Source organism: Neophocaena asiaeorientalis, unplaced genomic scaffold (assembly GCF_003031525.2).
Source record: "Neophocaena asiaeorientalis asiaeorientalis breed wild unplaced genomic scaffold, Neophocaena_asiaeorientalis_V1.1 scaffold258, whole genome shotgun sequence".
Taxonomy (NCBI): Eukaryota; Metazoa; Chordata; class Mammalia; order Artiodactyla; family Phocoenidae; genus Neophocaena; species Neophocaena asiaeorientalis.
Genome location: NW_020172591.1, coordinates 5,166,979 through 5,188,141, shown reverse-complemented (window position 1 = coordinate 5,188,141; position 21,163 = coordinate 5,166,979). Strand labels below are relative to the sequence as shown.

Here is a 21,163-nt window from a genome sequence, read left to right as displayed (position 1 = left end):
GCTATAAAAAGGCAACAGGAAGGATCCTTGTGGGGATGGAAATGTGCTGTATCTTGACGGTATCAATGTTAACGTGCTGGCTGTGTATTGTGCTATAGCTTTATAAGATGTTATCCTGGGGGAACCTGGGTAAAGGATATACAGTTCTCTTTGCATTTTTTTTTACAACTGCATGTGAATCTACAATTATCTCAAAAGTTAATTTTTCAAAAAAGAATTATGTTGTCCTAATTTTTAAAAACACAATATGTAAAAGCATTACCTCATTCTAGTAAATGAAGATTTGCCACAAGGTGGTTGTAAAAAACAAAGGTAAGTGAGAATTGTTCAAATATGATTATTTTATAATTTTGCAAAAACATTTCTCATAAATTGAAGTTTCTTTAATGTTTAAAAGTCCTCTTAGAAAGTTACTATAACATTCATATATCAAATTAGACTGTAATTTGGAAAAGATTAAAAGAATATGTTTATTGAATTCTGCTGAGGAATGGGATCTGGACAGCTGCTGACCCTCAGAGCAAGGCTGATAATCAGCTCATAGGACATAAATTTTAAAAAAGAATATGTTTAAAGAGAATGAATTCCCTTGGAGGCGACATTCTATTTTCCATAGTCCATGAGAAGGATGAGCTGGCCTAATATAAAGTATTTTGCTTGTAATTTAGGGTTTCTCGTATACTCTAGAATTGATTGCCAAATAATAAATCCATTTTATTAACTCTCTAATCCATGTTTTCACACAGGCCTCAAAAGAGTTCATATATACCTATTAATGTTTTATTTTACATTCTTAAATGCTGCTGTCACTCTCAAGAGTATGATTCCCTTGAGAGTGGCCGAAGTTTTTATATTGTAAAGGAAGTTTGAAAATGAAACATGTTTTTAATTATTTAGAATGTATTGTCTGTAATATTCAGTTAGAATAGAGACAGGAATCTGCCATAATAAACTGATAGTTTGGGGGAAAATATTATTGAACCACCCACCTTTAATTCAATCACCAGCTATGGAAGTGTTCCCCCAATTTGTCCTTTTTTTAATTCAAAGAAAAACAAGCAATATGTATAAAATACAAGCATAAATACCATAAAAACCACAAAAGTGTCCATACTTCTCAAGTTTTATAATCCTTTCACAAACTGACCTCTAACCCAGAACTAAATCTGAAGACCAGGCCATGTTGCACATTTGGCTGTATAAAATTCCCCATGACCCTGTTCATATGAGAAGCAAATCAAAAGCAGTTTAAGAATAAAATGTATCTAAATGAATTTATTTATAAAACAGAAACAGACTCACAGACATAGAAAACAAACTTATCGTTACCAAAGGGGAAAGTGGTGGGGAGGGATAAATTAGGAGGTTGGGATTAACATATACACACTATTATATATAAAATAATCAACAAGGACCTGCTGTATAGAACAGGGAACTCTACTCAATATTCAGTATTAACCTATATGGGAAAAGAATCTTCTGTACACCTGAAACTAACACAACATTGTAAATCAACTACAATACAAAAATTTTTTTTTAATTTTAATAAAAAAAATTTCTTTAAAGAATAAAATGTGTCTATCTATACCATGGCTCAGTAACAGTTAAGATGACAGCATTAGGAACGTGATCACATAGAGCTGTCATCCTGCACACCTATTATTCATTCTTTCTCTTTCATTTCAACGACATGAATTTATTGTAGGTATTTATAGACCTCCAATTAATAATTAGAATCAAAGCACAGTTAATTCTTTTAAGAGACATATAATGATTATAGAAATGGAGAACAGATTAGTGGTTGCCAGTTATTGGGGGAGCATGGGAGGCAAGAGAGGAGAGGGAAGTGGTTGTGGCCATAAAAGTGTAGCAGGAGGGATTCCTGTACTGAAACCGTTCTATATCTTAGCTATGGTGGTGGTCACGTGCATCAACATGTAATAAAACTGCATAAAACAAAATACACAAATAAATGAGTATATGTAAACCCAGTGAGATCTGCATAAAGTAGGTGGACTATATCAATGTCAATTTCCTGCTTGGGATATTGCACTGCAGTTATGACAGACGTTGCCACCAGGAGAAAATGTATGAAAGGTATACAATATCTCTGTGTTTTATACAGCAGGTTCTTATTAGCTATCCATTTTATACATATTAGTGTATATATGTCAATCCCAATCTCCCAGTTCATCACACCACCACCCCAGCCCCTGCCACTTTCCCCCCTTGATGTCCACATGTTTGTTCTCTACATCTGTGTCTCAGTTTCTGCCCTGCAAACTGGTTCATTTGCACCATATTTCTAGGTTCCACATACATGCATTAATATACAATATTTGTTTTTCTCTTTCTGACATACTTCACTCTGTATGACAGTCTCTTATCCATCCATGTCTCTACAAACGACCCAATTTTGTTCCTTTTTATGGCTGAGTAATATTCCTTTGTATATATGTACCACATCTTCTTTATCCATTCATCTGTCAAGGGGCATTTAGGTGGCCTCCATGAGCTGGCTATTGTAAATAGTGCTGCAATGAACATTGGGGTGCATGTGTCTTTTTGAATTATGGTGTTCTCAGGGTATATGCCCAGTAGTGGGATTGCTGGGTCATATGGTAGTTCTATTTTTAGTTTTTTAAGGAACCTCCATACTGTTCTCCATAGTGGCTGTATCAATTTACAATCCCACCAACAGTGCAAGAGGGTTCCCTTTTCTCCATACCCTCATCACCATTTGTTGTTTGTAGAGTTTCTGATGATGCCCATTCTAACCAGTGTGAGGTGATACCTCACTGTAGTTTTGATTTGCATTTCTCTAATAATTAGTGATATGTTGAGCAGCTTTTCATTTGCTTCTTGGCCATCTGCATGTCTTCTTTAGAGAAATGTCTATTTAGATCTTCTGCACATTTTTGGATTGGGTTGTTTGTTTTTTTAATATTGAGGTGCATTAAGCTGCTTATATATTTTGGAGACTAATCCTTTGTCCGTTGATTCATTTGCAAATATTTTCTCCCATTCTGAGGGTGGTCTTTTCGTCTTGTTTGTAGTTTCCTTTGCTTTGCAAAAGCTTTTAAGTTTCATTAGATCCCATTTGTTTATTTTTATTTCCATTACTCTAGGAGATGGATCAAAAAAGATCTTGCTGTGATTTATGTCAAAGAGTGTTCTCCCTATGTTTTCCTCTAAGAGTTTTATAGTGTCTGGTCTTACATTTAGGTCTCTAATCCATTTTGAGTTTATTTTTGTGTATGGTGTTAGGGAGTGTTCTAATTTCATTCTTTTACGTGTAGCTGTCCAGTTTTCCCAGCACCACTTATTGAAGAGACTGTCTTTTCTCCATTGTATATCCTTGCCTCCTTTGTTATAGGTTAGTTGACCAGAGGTGCATGGATTTATCTCTGGGCTTTCTATCCTGTTCCATTGATCTATATTTCTGTTTTTGTGCCAGTACCATATTGTCTTGATTACTGTAGCTTTGTAGTATAGTCTGAAATCAGGGAGTCTGATTCCTCCAGCTCCGATTTTTTCCCTCAACACTGCTTTGGCTATTCGGGGTCTTTTGTGTCTCCATACAAAAATTTTAAGAGTTTTTGTTCTAGTTTTGTAAAAAATGCCATTGGTAATTTGATAGGGATTGCATTGAATCTGTAGATTGCTTTGGGTAGTAGAGTCATTTTCACAATATTGATTCTTCCAATCCAAGAACATGGTATATCTCTCCATCTGTTTGTATCATCTTTAATTTCTTTCATCAGTGTCATAGTTTTCTGCATACAGGTCTTTTGTCTCCCTAGGTAGGTTTGTTCCTAGGTATTTTATTCTTTTTGTTGCAATGGTAAATGGGAGTGTTTCCTTAATTTCTCTTTCAGATTTTTCACCATTAGTGTATAGGAATGCAAGAGATTTCTGTGCATTAATTTTGTATCCTGCAACTTTACCATATTCATGGATTAGCTCTAGTAGTTTTCTGATGGCATCTTTAGGATTCTCTATGTATAGTATCATGTCATCTGCAAACAGTGGCAGTTTTACTTCTTCTTTTCTAATTTGTATTAGAAATACAATTTCTTTTTCGTCTCTGATTGCTGGGACTAGGACTTCCATCACAATTTTATACACATTTCCAACACTCCAGAAAGTTCTTTCGTGCTCCTTTCAATTCAGTTCCTCTCTTACCCATTCCCACTCCCATCCCCAGCCCCAGGCAACTACTTTCACTACAGATCATTTTTATCTATTCTTGGATTTCATATAAATATAATCTTATAGTATGTATATTTTAACATCTGTCTTCTTTTGCATAACAACTGTTTTTGAGATTCATCCATGTCGTTGCATGGATTTTTGGTTTTTATTTCTGAGTAATACTCTATAAATATACTACAACTACACTTGTTGGCTACTATAAATAAGGCTGTTCTAAACTTTCTTGTACATTTTGTTGGACATAGTTTTCATTTCTCTTTGGAAAATGTATAAGTGGAATTGCTAAGGAATAGTGAATGTATATGTTTAACTTTGTTAGAATCTGCCAAAATATTTCAAAAGTGATTATACCATTTTACACTGCCACTAGAAATGTATGAGACTTCACATAGTATACATCCTCTCCAGTATTTGATGTTGTTAGACTTTTTGATTATAGCCATTCTAGAGGGTATGAATGGTACCTTGTTGTGATTTTAATTTAAATTTTGTGTGTTTAATGGCCATTCTTACTATGATCTGTTACAAAGTGATCAAATTTTTGCCAATATTTTAATTGGATTTGTCCTTTACTTGTCTTTAAATATTAGTACTATGTTATTAGTCATATACAATTGTATATCAGTTATGTATTTATTGTAAATTATACCTTTCTCTTTGGTATTTTTTTAATCTTGGATTTACCACTATACAATTCTAACATTTAACTTTCTTCCTGATTAAGTTTCCAGAGTAAATGTTTAGTTAGCCCTTTGACCTTAACCTTTCTGGAAAATGAGGAAATTAGTACACTTTTACTCTCTCTCAAGTTTTATCTACACCCAAGTATTTATTTCTGCCATACATAAGCTTTAACAGCTAGTTGAGCAGAAGTCCCTTATTTATGCAATTTTTCCATATTGATTACTAAAGATTAAATTTTAGTCCAATTAGGAAAAAGAAATCTGTTGGCTTTGATTGAAACTACACTTAAATGATGAACAGTTATATGCCAACAAATTAAACAGCCTAGAAGAAATGGATAAGTTCCTAGAAACATACAACTGACCACTACTGGATTAGGAAGAAATAGAAAATCTGAAATGACCAATTTTAGTAAGGAGATTGAATCAGTAATTAAAAACCTCCCAACAAACAATAGTCCAGGACTAGGTAGCTTCTACCAAGCATTAAAGAAAAATTAATACCAATCCTTCTCAAACTCTTCCAAAAAACAGAAGATGAAGAAATACTTCCAAACTCATTTTACCAGACCAGCATTACCCTTATATCAAAACAAGATAAGAACATTACAAGAAAAGAAAATTACAGGCCAATATCCTTGATGAACATATATGTAAATATCCTCAACAAAATATTAGCAAACTGAATTAAACAATATATTAAAAGGGTCATACATCATGATCAAAGGATTTATTCCATGGATACAAGGATGGTTCAGTATCTGCAAATCAATCAATGAGATAAACCACACTAACAAAATGAAGGACAAAAGTCATATGTGATTATCTCAATAGATTCAGAAAAAGCATCTGACAAAATTCAACATCCATTCATGGTAAAACTCTAAACAAAATGGGTACAGAGAGAACGTACCTCAACATAATAAAGACCATATATGACAAGCCCACAGCTAACATTATACCCAAAGGTGAAAAACTGGTATATTTAAAATAGATAACCAATAAGAACCTACTGTATAACACAGGGAACACTGCACAGGGAACCTAAATGGGAAAAGAATTTGAAAAAGAACAGATACATGTTTATGTATAACTGAATCACTTTGCTGTACACCTGAAACTAACACAACATTTTTAATCAACTATGCTCCAATATAAAATAAAAAAATTTTTAAATAAAGTCAATAGAAACCTGAAAAAAATAAACCTAATTACTTGCTGAAAACAAAACAAAGGTGAAAAGCTGAAAGCTCTTCCTCTAAGGTCAAGAATGGCCACTCTTGCCACTTTTATTCAACATACTACTGGAATTCCTAGACAGAGCAATTAGGAAAGAAAAAGAAAGGAAAGGCATACAAATCAGAAAGGAAGAAGTAAAACTGTCTCTATTTTCAAATGACATATTATATATAGCAAACCCTAATGACTCCACCAAAAAAACGGTTAGAATTAATAAACAAATTCAATAAAGTTGTAGGATACAAAATTAATACAAAAAATCTGTTGCATTTCTATACACTAATAATGGATTATCAGAAAGAAAAATATTTTTTAATCTCATTTACAATTGCATCAAAAATAATAAAATACTTAGAAATAAATTTAACAAAGGATGTGAAAAACCTCTACACTGAAAACTATAAGACATTAATAAAAGACTTTGAAGAAAACACATATATATGGAAAGATATTTCATGCTGATGGATTAGAAGAATTAATATTGTTAAAATGTGCATACTACCCAAATAATCTACAGATTCAATGCAATCCCTATCAAAATTTCAATGGCATTTTTCACAGAAATAGAAAAAATTTTTCTAATGGATATTAGCTTTGGGACAGCCTGGAGGGGTGGGATGGGGAGAGTGGGAGGGAGGGAGATGCAAGAGGGAAGACACATGGGAGCATATGTATATGTATAGCTGATTCACTTTGTTATAAAGCAGAAACTAACACACCATTGTAAAGCAATTATACCCCAATAAAGATGTTAAAAAAAAAAAAAAAAAGAAGTACAAAGTTGGAGGCATCACACTTCCTGATCTAAAACTATATTACAAAGTTATAGTAATCAAAAAAGTATGGTAGGGCTTCCCTGGTGGCACAGTGGTTGAGAGTCTGCCTGCCGATGCAGGGGACACGGGTTCGTGCCCCGGTAATAACAAAAAAAAAAAAAAAAAAAAAAGTATGGTACTGGAAGAAAAACAGATACAAGATCAATGGAACAGAACAGAGCCCTGAAATAAACCCACACATATATGGTCAACTAATTTTCAAGGATAGTGTCCTCGATAAATGGTGTTGGGAAAACTGGACATGCAAAAGAATGAAAATGGACCACTATCTTACACCATATACAAAAATAAACTCAAAATGGATTAAGGTCTTGAAGGCAAGACCTGAAACCATAAAATTCCTAGAAGAAAATATACAAAGTCAGCTCCTTTACATCAGTCTTGGCAGGTGTTTTTGTTTTGTTTTGTTTTGTTAATTTGACACCAAAAACAAAGGCAACAAAAGCAAAAATAAACAAGTAGGACTACATCAAACTAAAAAGCTTCTGTACAGCAAAGGAAACCATGAACAAAATGCTATTTCACCCCTACATGTATGTTTATATTTTATACAATCAAATGAGTTATGGAGAAAAAGGTGGAAGGACACATATTACCTAAGTGGGATGGGGACGGTGGAATGGTGGTGAGAGGAAAGATGGAGGAAAAATGTGTGTCAAACAGAAAAAAAAAGTCATTTTTTGGAAAAATATGTAATGTATGTCAAGTGAAAAAGTAACATATGAAGTTTCATTTATAATGTAACTGAAAGTATGTATTCATTGAATATGTGAATAGCCAAAGACTAAATGAGAATGTAGGCAGATTTTATCTTGGATTCCTATTATGTTTACATACTAATTTCAATAAAGTTCTTTCTAAAAGCTAAAACTATATTGAAAATTTGAAGAAGTCTGAATCCCTAATATATTAAAGATCAAAACCTTCTACTCTTTACAAATAAAAAATGAAACCCAGAGTTTAGCCACTTATCTATGGTCACCCAGCTCAGTTATAGTAAAATGTGCACTAAAAGCCAAGTTTCCTATCTCCCAAGGAAATGTTCTCACACAGGACTGATTCTGTCATTCAAGCCTGTTCGATAACGTGCTGCACTATGACAGAGTCCATCTCATGTGGAAAGGAAAGCAGACAATAATTAGCACTATCAAAACTGTGTTGACAGAAAGACAAATAGTATATGATCTCACTTATATGTGGAACCTAAAAAGTCAAACTCATGGAACCAGACACTAGAATGGTGGTTACCAGGGGCTGTGGGGTGGGGAAAATGTGGAGCTGCCGGTCAAAGGGTACAAATTTCCAGTTATAGGATGAATAAGCTCTGGGGAGCTAACCTAGAGCATGGTGACTAGAGTTAACAATGTTGTATGTATACTTGAATTTTTATAAGAGAGTAGTTTTTGTTTGTTTGTTTTTGCCACACTGCACAGCTTGTGGGTCTTAGTTCCCTGACCAGGGATTGAACCCAGAAGTCCTAACCACTGGACCGCCAGGGAATTCCCACTAAGAGTAGATCTTAAGTGGTCTCATCACACACACACACACACACACACACACACACACACACACACACACACACACACACACAAAAGATAACTACGTGAGGTGACGAATGGGTTACTTGACAGTGGTAATCATTTCACAATATATAGAGATATTAAATCATCAAGTTGTACACTTTTTTGCAAATCACATTATATAATATAAAAAAGAATAAAATAATAAATAAATAAGCCACTCCTCACACACACACAGTGTTGACCTTTGTGGGGACATAACAAATCATCAAGAAGATCATTTCCTTCAGGCAGTAGGCAACCAGAATTTGAGTTACAGAAAAATCACACTACAGGCCAAACTGCAGTGTCCAATATTCCATTTATAATTGGTGTTACCACCCCAGGCAACACATCTGTCATGTGGCACAGTTGTAGGATCCTGGGAAAGAGTAGTGGCTTGGAAAATTAACATGGTTGGTATTATATCATCAGCAGTGAAGAGAATAATTTTGAGCAAAAGCAATGAAGTAAAATCACCATTAATAGGTCAACAAACTATAAGGTAAAGTTTCACATAGTAGAAACACTACGCACTCATTAGCCATAAAAATTGTGCATGCTTATTAAGCGAATAAAGAAAAATTACAATGAGAACTTGTAAATTAAACAATGTTCTAAGGCCTCTCAAAAAAGGTGTGAATAAAACTTTGGTTTCCTAATTTATGATATAATGATATCAGAAACAGCTAGTTTTCCATCAGACAACAAACAGCTAGTTTTATGAACAAAAAAGAGGAGGCCAAGATGTAACAGTTCTTAGATAGCTGAGTGAATAATAGGAGAAAAAAGGAGGAAAAGGTAGGCTGTATTGAGCAGTTTAGTTAATAGATTGGGAATGATAAAGGGGCTCTGAACAAGTAAGAAGTGAAAGTCTATGGTCTTACTGTAGGTAAAGTAAAACTGCTGGGGGAGGTTATCGAGAGGACATGACCACAGGTAGAGCCGAGGGCTGGACCCAGGCAATCAGAGGCTCCTCACCCCCTCCCCTGCCCTTGGAATGCACACTTTGTCCACTGTTTCCACAGTGAGAGCTGTTTTCATGGACGCAGCCTTGAAAGAACATGTTGTTGAGACCATCCGGATGGTACACGTGACTGAACCTAGGTAAGGCCTCTATATCAACTTATAAGATGGTGGCAGGTGAGTGTGGAGACCTACTCATCTTGCTGCTGCCCAAGACAAGCTTCATATTAAGTTCCCTTGCTTATTAAACCTGCCACCTACCAATGTGGAGTGATCTGCCTCTTTCTTCCATCTCTCCTTGCCCTCCGTGTACAGAAGCCATTTCACATTTTACCCGGGGAGCTCCTGAGGTTTTGAACCAACAAAACTTAACCCACTAAGGGCAAAAACGGGGGTGCTATATTTGATAACATTGTGAGAGATCAGTGTAACTTGGGACACAAACCTTGGAGAGACTAGGGGGAGAGACACAAGAGGCTACAATTCAACAATAAGGTGTTTTGTCAAGTTGATTTCCTCTCCCAAAGGAACCGTCATCACTCAAAGGCTGGTTTAAACATTAACTCAAATTTAGAAACATTTACAAAAATGCTGAACATGCTCTGCTTGAAAACATGAGCATGTATTTCACTATATTTATATTTCCAGTGACTATCACATTGTCTGGTGCATGAGAGACCATCAAAGTATCAATACTTGCCAATTGGAACTGTCATGAATAAAAAGTTATGGGGTTTTTTTGTTTCTTTTTTTTTTTTTAATTAGATAGGATACCTTTTTTTAGACAGCTTTTTTGAGGTATAATTGATATACAAAGAGCTGCACATATTTAATGTGTGCAATTTGATGAGTCTGGACATGTGCAAATACTCACAGTACCATCACCATGATCAAAATAAAAGATGCAGCCAACATCTCCCAAAGAGTACTTCTGACCCTTTTGTTAGTTTTCGGTTTTTTGTAGTAAGAACAGTTAACATGAGATCTACCCTCTAAACAAGTTTTAAGTGCACTAAGTGCCAAGAAAAAAAAAACTAAGGGGGAAAAAAAAGTGTACCATATTGCTAACCATGGGCCTTGTGTTGAATAGCCAATCTCTAGAACCTAGTCATCTAGCATGGCTGAAATTTTAATGAGAAGACGTTAATAGGTAAGTTATTCTTTGTTTTCCCATATCTACAGAATTAAAGCACAGATCTTATGTAGTTTCAGCGTAAAACTGTGCCAACAATATGCTTAACTAGATAACATAAGGAAATTTCTTGGTGCACACATCTGACTCCATAGGTAGAGCAGGCTTCAGGAGAATGGGAGAATGTAAAATTCATGAGGGCAGGGATTTTCAGTTTTGCTTTTTTTTTTTTTTTCACTTACTCTACCACTTGTCCTTGTTTGCCACAAAATTGGTAAGAAATGGAGCGGATTTTGGAGAGGCAATAAAAATGCTCATTACCTTCCTCATGAGATTGTTGTGAGGGTTAAAGAAAATAATGCATAGAGATGCCTAATTAAGTGCCTTTATATAGTGGACACTGTATAAATGTTAACTATTACTACTGCTATTATCACCAAGCCTATACTTTTATTACATTCTAAATATATTCGACCAAAATAAACTTAGTGAAGTAAAAAGAGAAAAAAAAAAAAAGGCTGAACATGAGAAACCTCTGGCAGAGGTTTTCCCAGCTCTAGCTGAGTATCTACCATTCACACTGCAAAAATGTGTAAGTCAAAGACAGACAAGATATATTAGAAAGAAGGAAAAGGAACAGATCCTGCAGGGAGGGGAGACAGAAGTCAAGAGCAGAGGCCAAGAGCTCCTTTTTGCAGTAGTAGCAATCTTGTCTCCTCCCGTAGAGTGAAAGCTCCTTGGAGAACAGAGCCATCTCTTAACCACTTTCGGAACCTGCACAATGAACATAATACTTAGTAACGCAGTGCAATTTTATTGAATTAAAAATGAGAAGTCTGGGGCTTCCCTGGTAGCGCAGTGGTTGAGAGTCCGCCTGCCGATGCAGGGGACACGGGTTCGTGACCCGGTCCGGGGAGATCCCACATGCCGCGGAGCTGCTGGGCCCGTGAGCCATGGCCGCTGAGCCTGCGTGTCCAGAGCCTGTGCTCCGCAACGCGAGAGGCCCGCGTACCGCAAAAAAAAAAAAAAAAAGTCCTGGGGAAAAAGAATTTTCATTGGGGGCAACTCCTCAAATTCACAGAAAAGCCATCGGCCAGTCATCTACTCATTCTACACTGATTGTGCTGGTTTAGCACTGAGGAGTGTTGAGAGTATTTATTTCAATAGTATTCGTTTAATCCTCCCAAGGGCAAGATACTGTGGCAAAAGGTAGACATAAAAGAAATTCAAGCCATTGATCTTGCCTGGGGGTAGGTCAAGGGGTACAATATGGCTCTCAGACTACACTATAACCGTGAGTGGTAAGAAATGCAATAAACTCACAAACAAAATGTTATAACTAAATATTACCAATCTGATGGGTGGGAAATAGAAGTATGCTGTGTCTTTGGAATGATTTTAAAAGGCATTCTTGAGGATGCAGGAAAGCCCCACGTATCTACTCACGATTTCTTCCAGTTTTTAGATATCTCTAAGCTCAATTAATCAACATAAAATTGAGCTTAAGTTTTGTGTAGATAACTACCAAAAGCTTCTGAATATTGTGTCTTACAGACTTTATTCATCTAAGTAATGAGATGCCAGAATATAGGTTGAGAGGAGAAGTCCCGCCTTGGTACTCATTACACGCATGAGTGGCTTGCTACAGGCAGGTTCTGTTACAGTGTAGGCAGAAGAATATTCAAGCTCAGGCATATCTCATGCCACAAAATTGCATTGTTAAATACAATCTCTGCTGTCAAAAAAAATGTATTTTAAAAAATAACTGAGAAACTTTTTACCGTGGAAAACAGAACTAACCTGATTATAAAAGTAAGGAAAGTGACAAGCAGTATAAACTATTCTCATCTAGGAAATTTCAGCCAGTTTGCAATTTGATGTAAATGGTTTCATAAAAGAGAGGCAGTTTTACCTTAATTACCTTAATTATACATATATATACATATATACAATTCCAATCTTCTCATATAAATATTTGGCCAAAGAGTATTTTTTAATTTAAAATCAGAACACAATTTATTAATGTGTAATTAATGCCATTTCAATCAACCAAAATATTCATAATCTCTGCAGGACCAAGAAAACTTGGGAACTATATTTTATTACGGAGAAATGTTTATTTTACTTGACTAAATGTTCATTTAGTCAAGTGGTGTTTATGATTTCTTGCTCTGTGCTGGCCATTTGGGATACAAAAAGGAGCAAAAACAAGTACAGCCTTTGCCTTCATGAAAACTGCAGTCTAGAAAAGGAGAAAGAGTAATTACACCATGATCACAGAAAATGTTAAGTTACAACTCTGAAAAATGCTACAAGAGAAAGTAAGATATACAGTGTTCTGAGAGCTTATTGTAAGGACATTTTTGCCTTACTGGATAAGCCAGGCTTTCCTGAATAAGGTACACATGAGCTGATATCTAGAGGACAAACTGGAAATTAACTTGGTGATGCATACAGGGGAAAGAATCCAGGCAAATTCTTGAGAGAGGGCAGACAAGGCACTGAAAAGTTGGCCAAATAACAACATTTTTGTTTGTTTGCTAGACATTTGAATTTTTTATCCTATATCTCATAATAACAAAAGTATTTTACTTAGTTGCTAATTTAAGAAGCAATATATAATAGCCCTTCTACCTATGATTATGAAAACACTTACCAATATTTAATGAGCATCTACTGGTACCATTCACTCTAGAAAAATGATTAAGAATCAGTTCCTGCCCTCAAGTAGTCCAATACCTGTGACAGGAGCTCAATACAACGAATATGACATTTTTTAAAGAAATAACGTATCATTTGTGACTTAAAAATTATACATGTTGTCATTCAAAAGTTCTATACTAGCCTTACATTTAACAACTTAACAAAATTAGCAATGATGTTACTTCTATTAAAAACCTAGAGCAACTATCATACTTAATGATAAATCTTTAGAAGCATCCCACTGAAGTAATAAGCAAGGTAAGATGCCCACAATAATTACTGTTATCATTCAACTTTATATGGAATTTCTAGCTAATGTAACGTAAGAAAAAAGATAAAAAGAAGTAACAGATAAAGGCTACAAATAAACTTATCTACAAAATAGAAACAGAGTTACAGATGTAGAAAATAAACTTATGGTTACCAAGGGGTAAAGGGGGGAGGGATAAATTGGAAGATTGGGATTGACACATACACACTATTATATATAAAATAGATAACTAATAAGGACCTACTGTATAGCACAGGGAAGTCTAGTCAATACTCTGTAATGGCCTATATGGGAAAAGAATCTAAAAGAGAGTGGATATATGTATATGTATAACAGACTCATTTTTCTGTACACCTGAAACTAAGACAACATTGTAAATCAACTATACCCCAATAAAAATTACAAAAAATAAATAAATAAAGTATTCAAAACAAAAAAGATGTACCTTCTAGAAATCCATGAAATACTAGTTCTCATAGTCCTGATCTATACAAAGTGAACAAAATAAAATCTACACTCTTGGGCTATAATCTGAGATAAATAATATGACGGTAAAACACAGTCACAGATGAAGTGCTCAGTAACTGTTTGTTATTAATGTTACTATTGTAAATAAAAGTTATCTCTAAAAAAAGAAAGAAAGGACAGATACAGATATTGGAGAAAATTGTTACTGTTCAGGAATAAACTTCATAGGTATGAATCAAAAAATAAAAATAATAGAGATTCTCTATACAAACAATAATTTAAAATGTGATAGAAATTATGGTAATGATGATGATGACGACAACACTGATGGCTGATACGTACAGTGAGCAAACTCTGTGACAGCCACTACATTAAATGCTTATCATGAGGTTTTCATGTAATACACGTCAGAAAAAAATAACTGGCATTAGGTCATCCCATTTTTTTTACTTTTTCTCACCCCAATTTTTGGGATGAAGAAACTGAGTTTTTGAGATAAGTAATAGCATGAGAATAGGAAACACAGATTCCAAATTCAGTTCCTATTAGAAGGTCCATAATCTTGACCATTTTGTGTAGTTCCCTCTTCCTCCAGAAAGCTATGATTTACTTTCTTTGAGAGTCTATAAAATTCTATCATCCAGTGGACTAATTGGCAAGCTCAACATTTAGCCTGCTAGTTTGTCAGTTATTAAGACAAGAGATCTCTGGAAACACTCAACTCCCTCAGGGTTGCTTTACCAGCAGCTCTCTTTCCTCCATCTTTGTGACCAGATATACGTTGCACTGCATCATTTATACCCAGGGCAGTCATCTCTGATCCTTAGAATAGAATGACATTTTTTCAATTAAAATTGGAGTAGGGCTTCCCTGGTGGCGCAGTGGTTGAGAATCCACCTGCCGATGCAGGGGACACGGGTTTGTGCCCCGGTCCAGGAAGATCCCACATGCCGCGGAGCGGCTGGGCCTGTGAGCCATGGCCACTGAGCCTGTGCATCTGGAGCCTGTGCTCCGCAACGGGAGAGGCCACAACAGTGAGAGGCCTGCGTACCGCAAAAAAAAAAAAAAAAAACTGGAGTAAATGATCAGAGACTTGAGTTCCAAGTGGGATCAAAGAAGATGAATAAAAGAAATACAAATTATCTTAATCAAACATTTATGGAGAACCTACCACCCAAAGGCACCATGCTAATTGTCACAGAGGGTTCCAAATTGCTTATTAGCCCCTTTTCCCCTGTGAATTTACAATTCAGGGGTAATCTTATAGAAAACCAATCTGCATGTCTTTTTTCAAACTAGTTAGCCAACCCTTTTTAATTCCACTATACTCTCACTGAGAATATCATTCTTTCATGTGTTTTCAAGTACTCCCTATTTAAAAAGGGATGATGCTAAATCCAGAGCTTCTCTTAAACTCCATAATCCAATACCCAACCCTCTCCTAAATATCTCACAGGCTCCACCAGCTCAGCTTATCTAAAAATCTAACTCATCGATGATACCTGCCCCAACCCACTCTTCCTTCAGTTGAATGTACCTTCTACCTCTCGAATGCATCTGCCTCCCTGCATCTCCACTTCTACAAGGACACACCAGTGATTATAAGACTGCTGCAACTGCCTTATGATTAGCTGTACTGTCTTCAGAACAACTTCTTCAAAGGAGGAGATAGATGTTAATCAAGGACTCATTAATAACTGGCAAACTATAACATCTATCAGCATTATGAATAAAATGTCCTATTGTTATCTGAAGGAGTTGGGTTCTGAAAAAGAAAGCATAAGGAATAGACGGAAGAGTGCTGCAGGCAGAGGGAATAGCCTTGCAAAATTCACATACACACACACACATACCCCTTTTAAAAGCCTTCACTTACCCCCAATCTTGTTTAGAAATTATCTCAATCTAATAATCATTCCATTAAAAAGCTCTTTACTAATTGGCTGATAGAAGGAAAGAGCTGACATTTTCATTATCAGACACCTTAAGGCTTTTGTTGTTTATATGATTTTAATACTCTCACATTCTATGAGATAAATGTCATTATTGCCCCCATTTTATTTATTTATTTATTTGTTTATTTATTTTTGGCTGAGTTGGGTCTGTGTTGCTGCGCATGGGCTTCTGTAGTTGTGGCGAGCGGGGGCTACTCTTTGTTGCAGTGCACAGGCTTCTCGTTGCAGTGGCTTCCCTTGTTGCAGAGCAGTGGCTGTAGGTGTAAGGGCTTCAGTAGTTGTGGCACGTGGGCTCAGTAGTTGTGGCTTGTGGGCTCTAGAGCGCAGGCTCAGTAGTTGTGGCACACGGGTTTAGCTGCTCCACAGCATGTGGGATCTTCCCAGCCCAGGGCTCGAACCCGTGTCCCCTGCAGTGGCAGGTGGATTCTTAACCACTGCGCCACCAGGGAAGCCCTATGTCTTCATTCTTAAGTCTACCAATAATGGCTTGTTGGTAATTCCATTTATTATCACTACAATTTCCAGTACAGCATGTTGGTTTATTTGATTGATTGATTGATTATCTATCCCCTTGTATCTCTATACCCCACTCCTCCTTCTCTACCTTCCCATACACAACCATTTATGTGAAATATATATACAAAATATTAACTAAATATGTTGATACAATATGTATTGCTGTTTTATGTGTATGTATTTGAATGTACGTAAATGGTAATATACATCTCATTGTTTCTGTGCTGTATCTCAGCCTATTTTAAGGATTTCATTCACGCTGCTTTGCGTACATTGAATCCATTGCTTTTTATTGCTGCCTGATACCCCACTGAACACCCAGATTGTTCCCAGCTCTCTAACACCACAGAATTACTGCAATAACCATTATGGACTTGTGTGAGAAATTCTTGGGGAAATAGACCCGGGGTGGATATTGCTGATAAAGAGCATGTGTGTATACATAATCCAGCTAATTGATGCCCGTCTGATCTCCACGCTGAGGGCACCAGTCTGAGGGGTGGGTTCAGGAGCAGAAGTCCCCGTGTGACTCATGGCTACTCTACTTGTTAGCGGTGTGACCCAAGAGTGCTACGTAACATCTCTTAGCCCCATTTTCTCATTTATAAAGCATGAACAATTTACAGTGCCTAGCTCATAAAGTTACTGTGAGAATTAAAGGAAATAATGATAAAGTGCTTACCACAGTATGTGGTATGTGGTCATCATTTTCTTCCCACCCAGTAAGAGATTTCTGACTTTCCAGGAGACCCTGAATCATCACGCTGGAAGGTCAGTAAAGCCCATCCTCCTAACTGCACAGAGGAAGACTGGAGAGATCAAGTTTCATGCCCTGAGGAGGTTGCATGTTATCAGAGGAGGGATCTGAATGCAGCTTTCCCAGCCCCCAGGCCAGTGTTCCTTCCCCTGTACCAGAATGTCTACGGTGGTGCTGGGATTCCACTCAGGCAAAAATGAGTAATAACTAGAACAGGAAACCAGCCCTGCCTTGGCATCTGCTCACACCTGGTACTCTATGGAACTGAGGTACTTCCACTCAGTATGTCAGGAGCTCCTGGGAAATTTTTCCAGTTGTGGTGGTGGATTTGTACTCACTTCCTCTCACACACTGAGAGCCCCACTGATCTGCAGCCCTGAAGCCTGGAGAAGGTGCCTGCATCACGTGGCGTCAGCCCATTCTCAAACCCAGCAAAACCAGTGTTGTTCCTTGATAATTTTGTAAGGGAGGGAACAGCCATGGAGGTACACCACTGAGACAGTCCTTCTAGAAGGAACCAGCTACCTGTCTGGAAGGAGTGCAGTTGGCTAACAGCCTCCAGCTGCAGTGCTTTCAAGCATCTGTCTCAGCTCTGGATCCCAGTCAACAATCATACAAAAAAACCCTAGCCGATGACTGAGCACAGTGGAAGAACCAGGACATGGCCATTTCTTCACCATGTAGGATGACTATGATGGGCAACCTTTGCCCCAGAGCTCTCCATGGGGTTGGCCAAGACTTTGTCAGGTTTGCAGCCCAGTCTGAGTCTCTCCTTGTCCAATCCTGCTTCCCCACCCTGTTACCTTTCTCAGGTTTTACCCTCCAATAAAGAAAATACTACACATATTCACACAGTTGTCCTCACTCTGACTCTAGGAACTGCATTTCTGGGCTCTTCAATGATGCCTGATGCATGAATTCATGGCTTTTGAACTGTGCACTGAGGCAAAGGCAGCATCTTCACCAGCCAAAACCCACAGGGATATTTAAAACAATTGCAAGTACTGGCCTATGTTGCCTATTGTGTAATGTAATCCAATGTTTGCCAGATAGTAAACATTTATTCTACACAAGCTCATTCTGCTTGGATGAGTTTCCTTTGTTGTTCTATCAATATATTACATTTTTTAATATATGTCTTTGCTGGGAATGAAGAAACTGAAGATCAAAGAAGGTGTCAGCGTGTCAATGTAAATCACTTTAATGTAACCTTCAGATTTTGTTTAGAGTGCCAGAAATGTAACGTATTATCACAAACTCATTTCACATAATTCTTAATCTATAAATATAAATGGAAATGGGTTTTAAGCAATGGGCCTTAACCAGAGGCGATTTTGCCTCCCAAGGGACGTTTGGCAATAGCGGGAGATGTTTTTGGTTACCACAAGGCAGGGGTTGGGAGCTGCTACTGGTTTCTAGTGGAGAGGACGGGAATGCTGCTAAATAACCTGCAATGTACAAGTCAGCACCCATAACAAAGAATTATATGGCCCAAAATGTTGAGAAACCTTGGTTTAAAATCATAGGAAAAGCGTTCAATGTTCTGATTGTTTTTTTGAAAGCTAAATATTCTTCCCATAATTGCACAGTGATTTCCTTCTCCGTTGTACTAAACAATGTCTATTTCCTTAGAAAAAGTAATCTGGAACGCTGAATAAAATAAATGGCTAGAGGTCACTTGTCCCTTATACAAGGAAGTGGTGTTTTCAAGCATATTATCCAAATATCTTATGAGAGAGAAATGCAGGAAATACATTAGAGATCACCCGAGCTCTATAACTGTCACCAAATTCTTAAGAGTTTTTCCATTCATTCATAATTCCTTCTGTTACCTTGGTGAAATTTTTCAGGTTAGAGCATACTCTACTTTTGAGTATTCATTGACCATCCTATTAGTCAATGTATAACACACATCGTTTGATTTTTTTAACATATTAAGTTCACTTGAAATATCCTAGTCATATTACATAAAGCCCAGTATTTAGGAGAACACCTATTTCTATTAACATATGTAGCGATGTGGTTAAAAAACAAAACAAACAAAAAAAAAAAACTGCACGTTTAGAATAACAAATTTAAACCGGCCATTTGAAAGCCAAGAACATAGTATTAAGTTTAGACAGTACCAGTACATAAATTAATGCCTTAATTTTCTCATGCGGAAAGAATTTAAAAAAAACACCTAATTTGGGGCTTTATTTGACGGTCAAAGTGCGCCCCCTCCCGAACAGAAAAGAGAAATAACATTGATTTCCATTTAAAGTTACAGAGCTCTTAAATTGCATTACACTACAAGCATCTCTTTCTAGCTCATCTAAAAAGCTGAGTGTAAATCCTACATTTTATTTGACTCAAAAAAATGTGAGGATGAATTGTGGCTTGCGCATTAGAAAGGCTCCATTGTGAAAGATCACCCAGAAAATCTCTAAACGATATTAGCAGTATGAAAATGACAACTACCATTTAGTCTAAACATAACTCAGCTTTAACAAGTTATATGTATTTTTCTATCTAGTCTCCTCGCTTTAATGATACGTGATTCTGTAACAGGGAGAGTCAATTATCCTTTCAGACAGTGGTCACAAACAATCCTAGAAATTTAAGTTCTCAAAAGTGACGGTACGGGCTTCCCTGGTGGCGCAGTGGTTGAGAGTCCGCCTGCCAATGTAGGGCATACGGGTTCGTGCCCCGGCCCGGGAAGATCCCACATGCAGCAGAGTGGCTGGGCCCGTGAGCCATGGCCGCTGAGCCTGCGCGTCCGGAGCCTGTGCTCCGCAACGGGAGAGGCCAAAACAGTGAGAGGCCCGCGTACCGAAAAAAAAAAAAAAAAAGTGACGGTAAATTGCCAGCAGACAAAAAATAATTTGAATTAATTAAACGGGGATCAAGGAGACTAAGAGTAAGAAAAGTTCTTCACCTCTCAACCCTCCTGACCCGGAACCCCGTTGTTCATAAATATCCTCTTACTTTGCAGATGCCAAGATGCTGGTCGGAATAGTGCCCACCCCCAGGACATCATTCACCTATAGCATATCTTTGCAGCTCCACTAAATGACTGTCAAACCTTGCCGGGTGCACTTGTGTGTGTGTCTGTCTCTTTCTGAGTGTGTTAGTGCGTGAATGTGTAAGCGTCAGCGCCCGCGCGCGCCTTGGTCTCGGCCGCCCTAACGTTGAACACCGGCCGGAGGCTCCGGGAAGCAGGTGCCGCGGGACAGGGGCTCTTACCTGGGCTCTGGCGAGGAGGCAGCCGCCAAGCAGCAGCCACCCCCAGAGGTGGGGTCCGGCCATACCCGAGCCAGCCCGAGCGAGGAACAGGGACACTCCTCCTGAAGCCCGAGGAAAGATTCACACTCGCAACTTGGCCGGCGCGAGGCAAACTTGTGGCCGGGAGCGCGGCGCAGCTGGGGTGTCGGGCTCGAGGCCACTAGTCGGGGATGCCCGGGGCCAGGCTGTCCGAGCCCCGTGCCTTTCGGTCTCCGTTCTGCCGCGCGGAAGCTCGCGCCTTGGTTGCTACTTCCGGGGAGAGCTGCTCGAGTCCCGGCCTGGACTCGCGGCCCCAGCGCCCAGTGGATCCGTGCGCGCCCTGAGTGGCTGCGGGGGCGGCGGGGAGGCGCTCGCGCTCCTCTTCCGAGTCTCTCTGTCCCGCAGCCCGAGGGATCCGAGGGCGACCGATCCAGAGCGCTGCTGCCGCCACCCCCGACTCACACAGTCTCTTCCTCCCTCCACTCTGTCCCTGGTTCCAACGCCCTGTCTCGAGGGAAGCCCTGGGTCGTCGGGAGTGTCCGAAAGTTCCCTCCTGTCCAGACGCGCGCTGACCACTAGCCACCGCGACCTGGACAGTGTGGTTAAAGGTTTCCGAGGCC

The 21,163-nt window shown here is 38.1% G+C and overlaps 1 protein-coding gene across 1 annotated transcript in view; it reads right to left on the bottom strand.

Moving 5' to 3' along the window:
- The window catches only part of PTH2R (parathyroid hormone 2 receptor), a 102,934-nt gene extending 82,332 nt beyond the window's left edge, over nt 1-20,602 (bottom strand). The window contains exon 1 of the mRNA XM_024738377.1: nt 20,526-20,602. Coding sequence (XP_024594145.1) covers nt 20,526-20,588 — 63 coding nt within the window. The 5' untranslated portion in view covers nt 20,589-20,602. The remainder of the gene's footprint in view (nt 1-20,525) is intronic.
- Nucleotides 20,603-21,163: the final 561 nt, after the last annotated feature.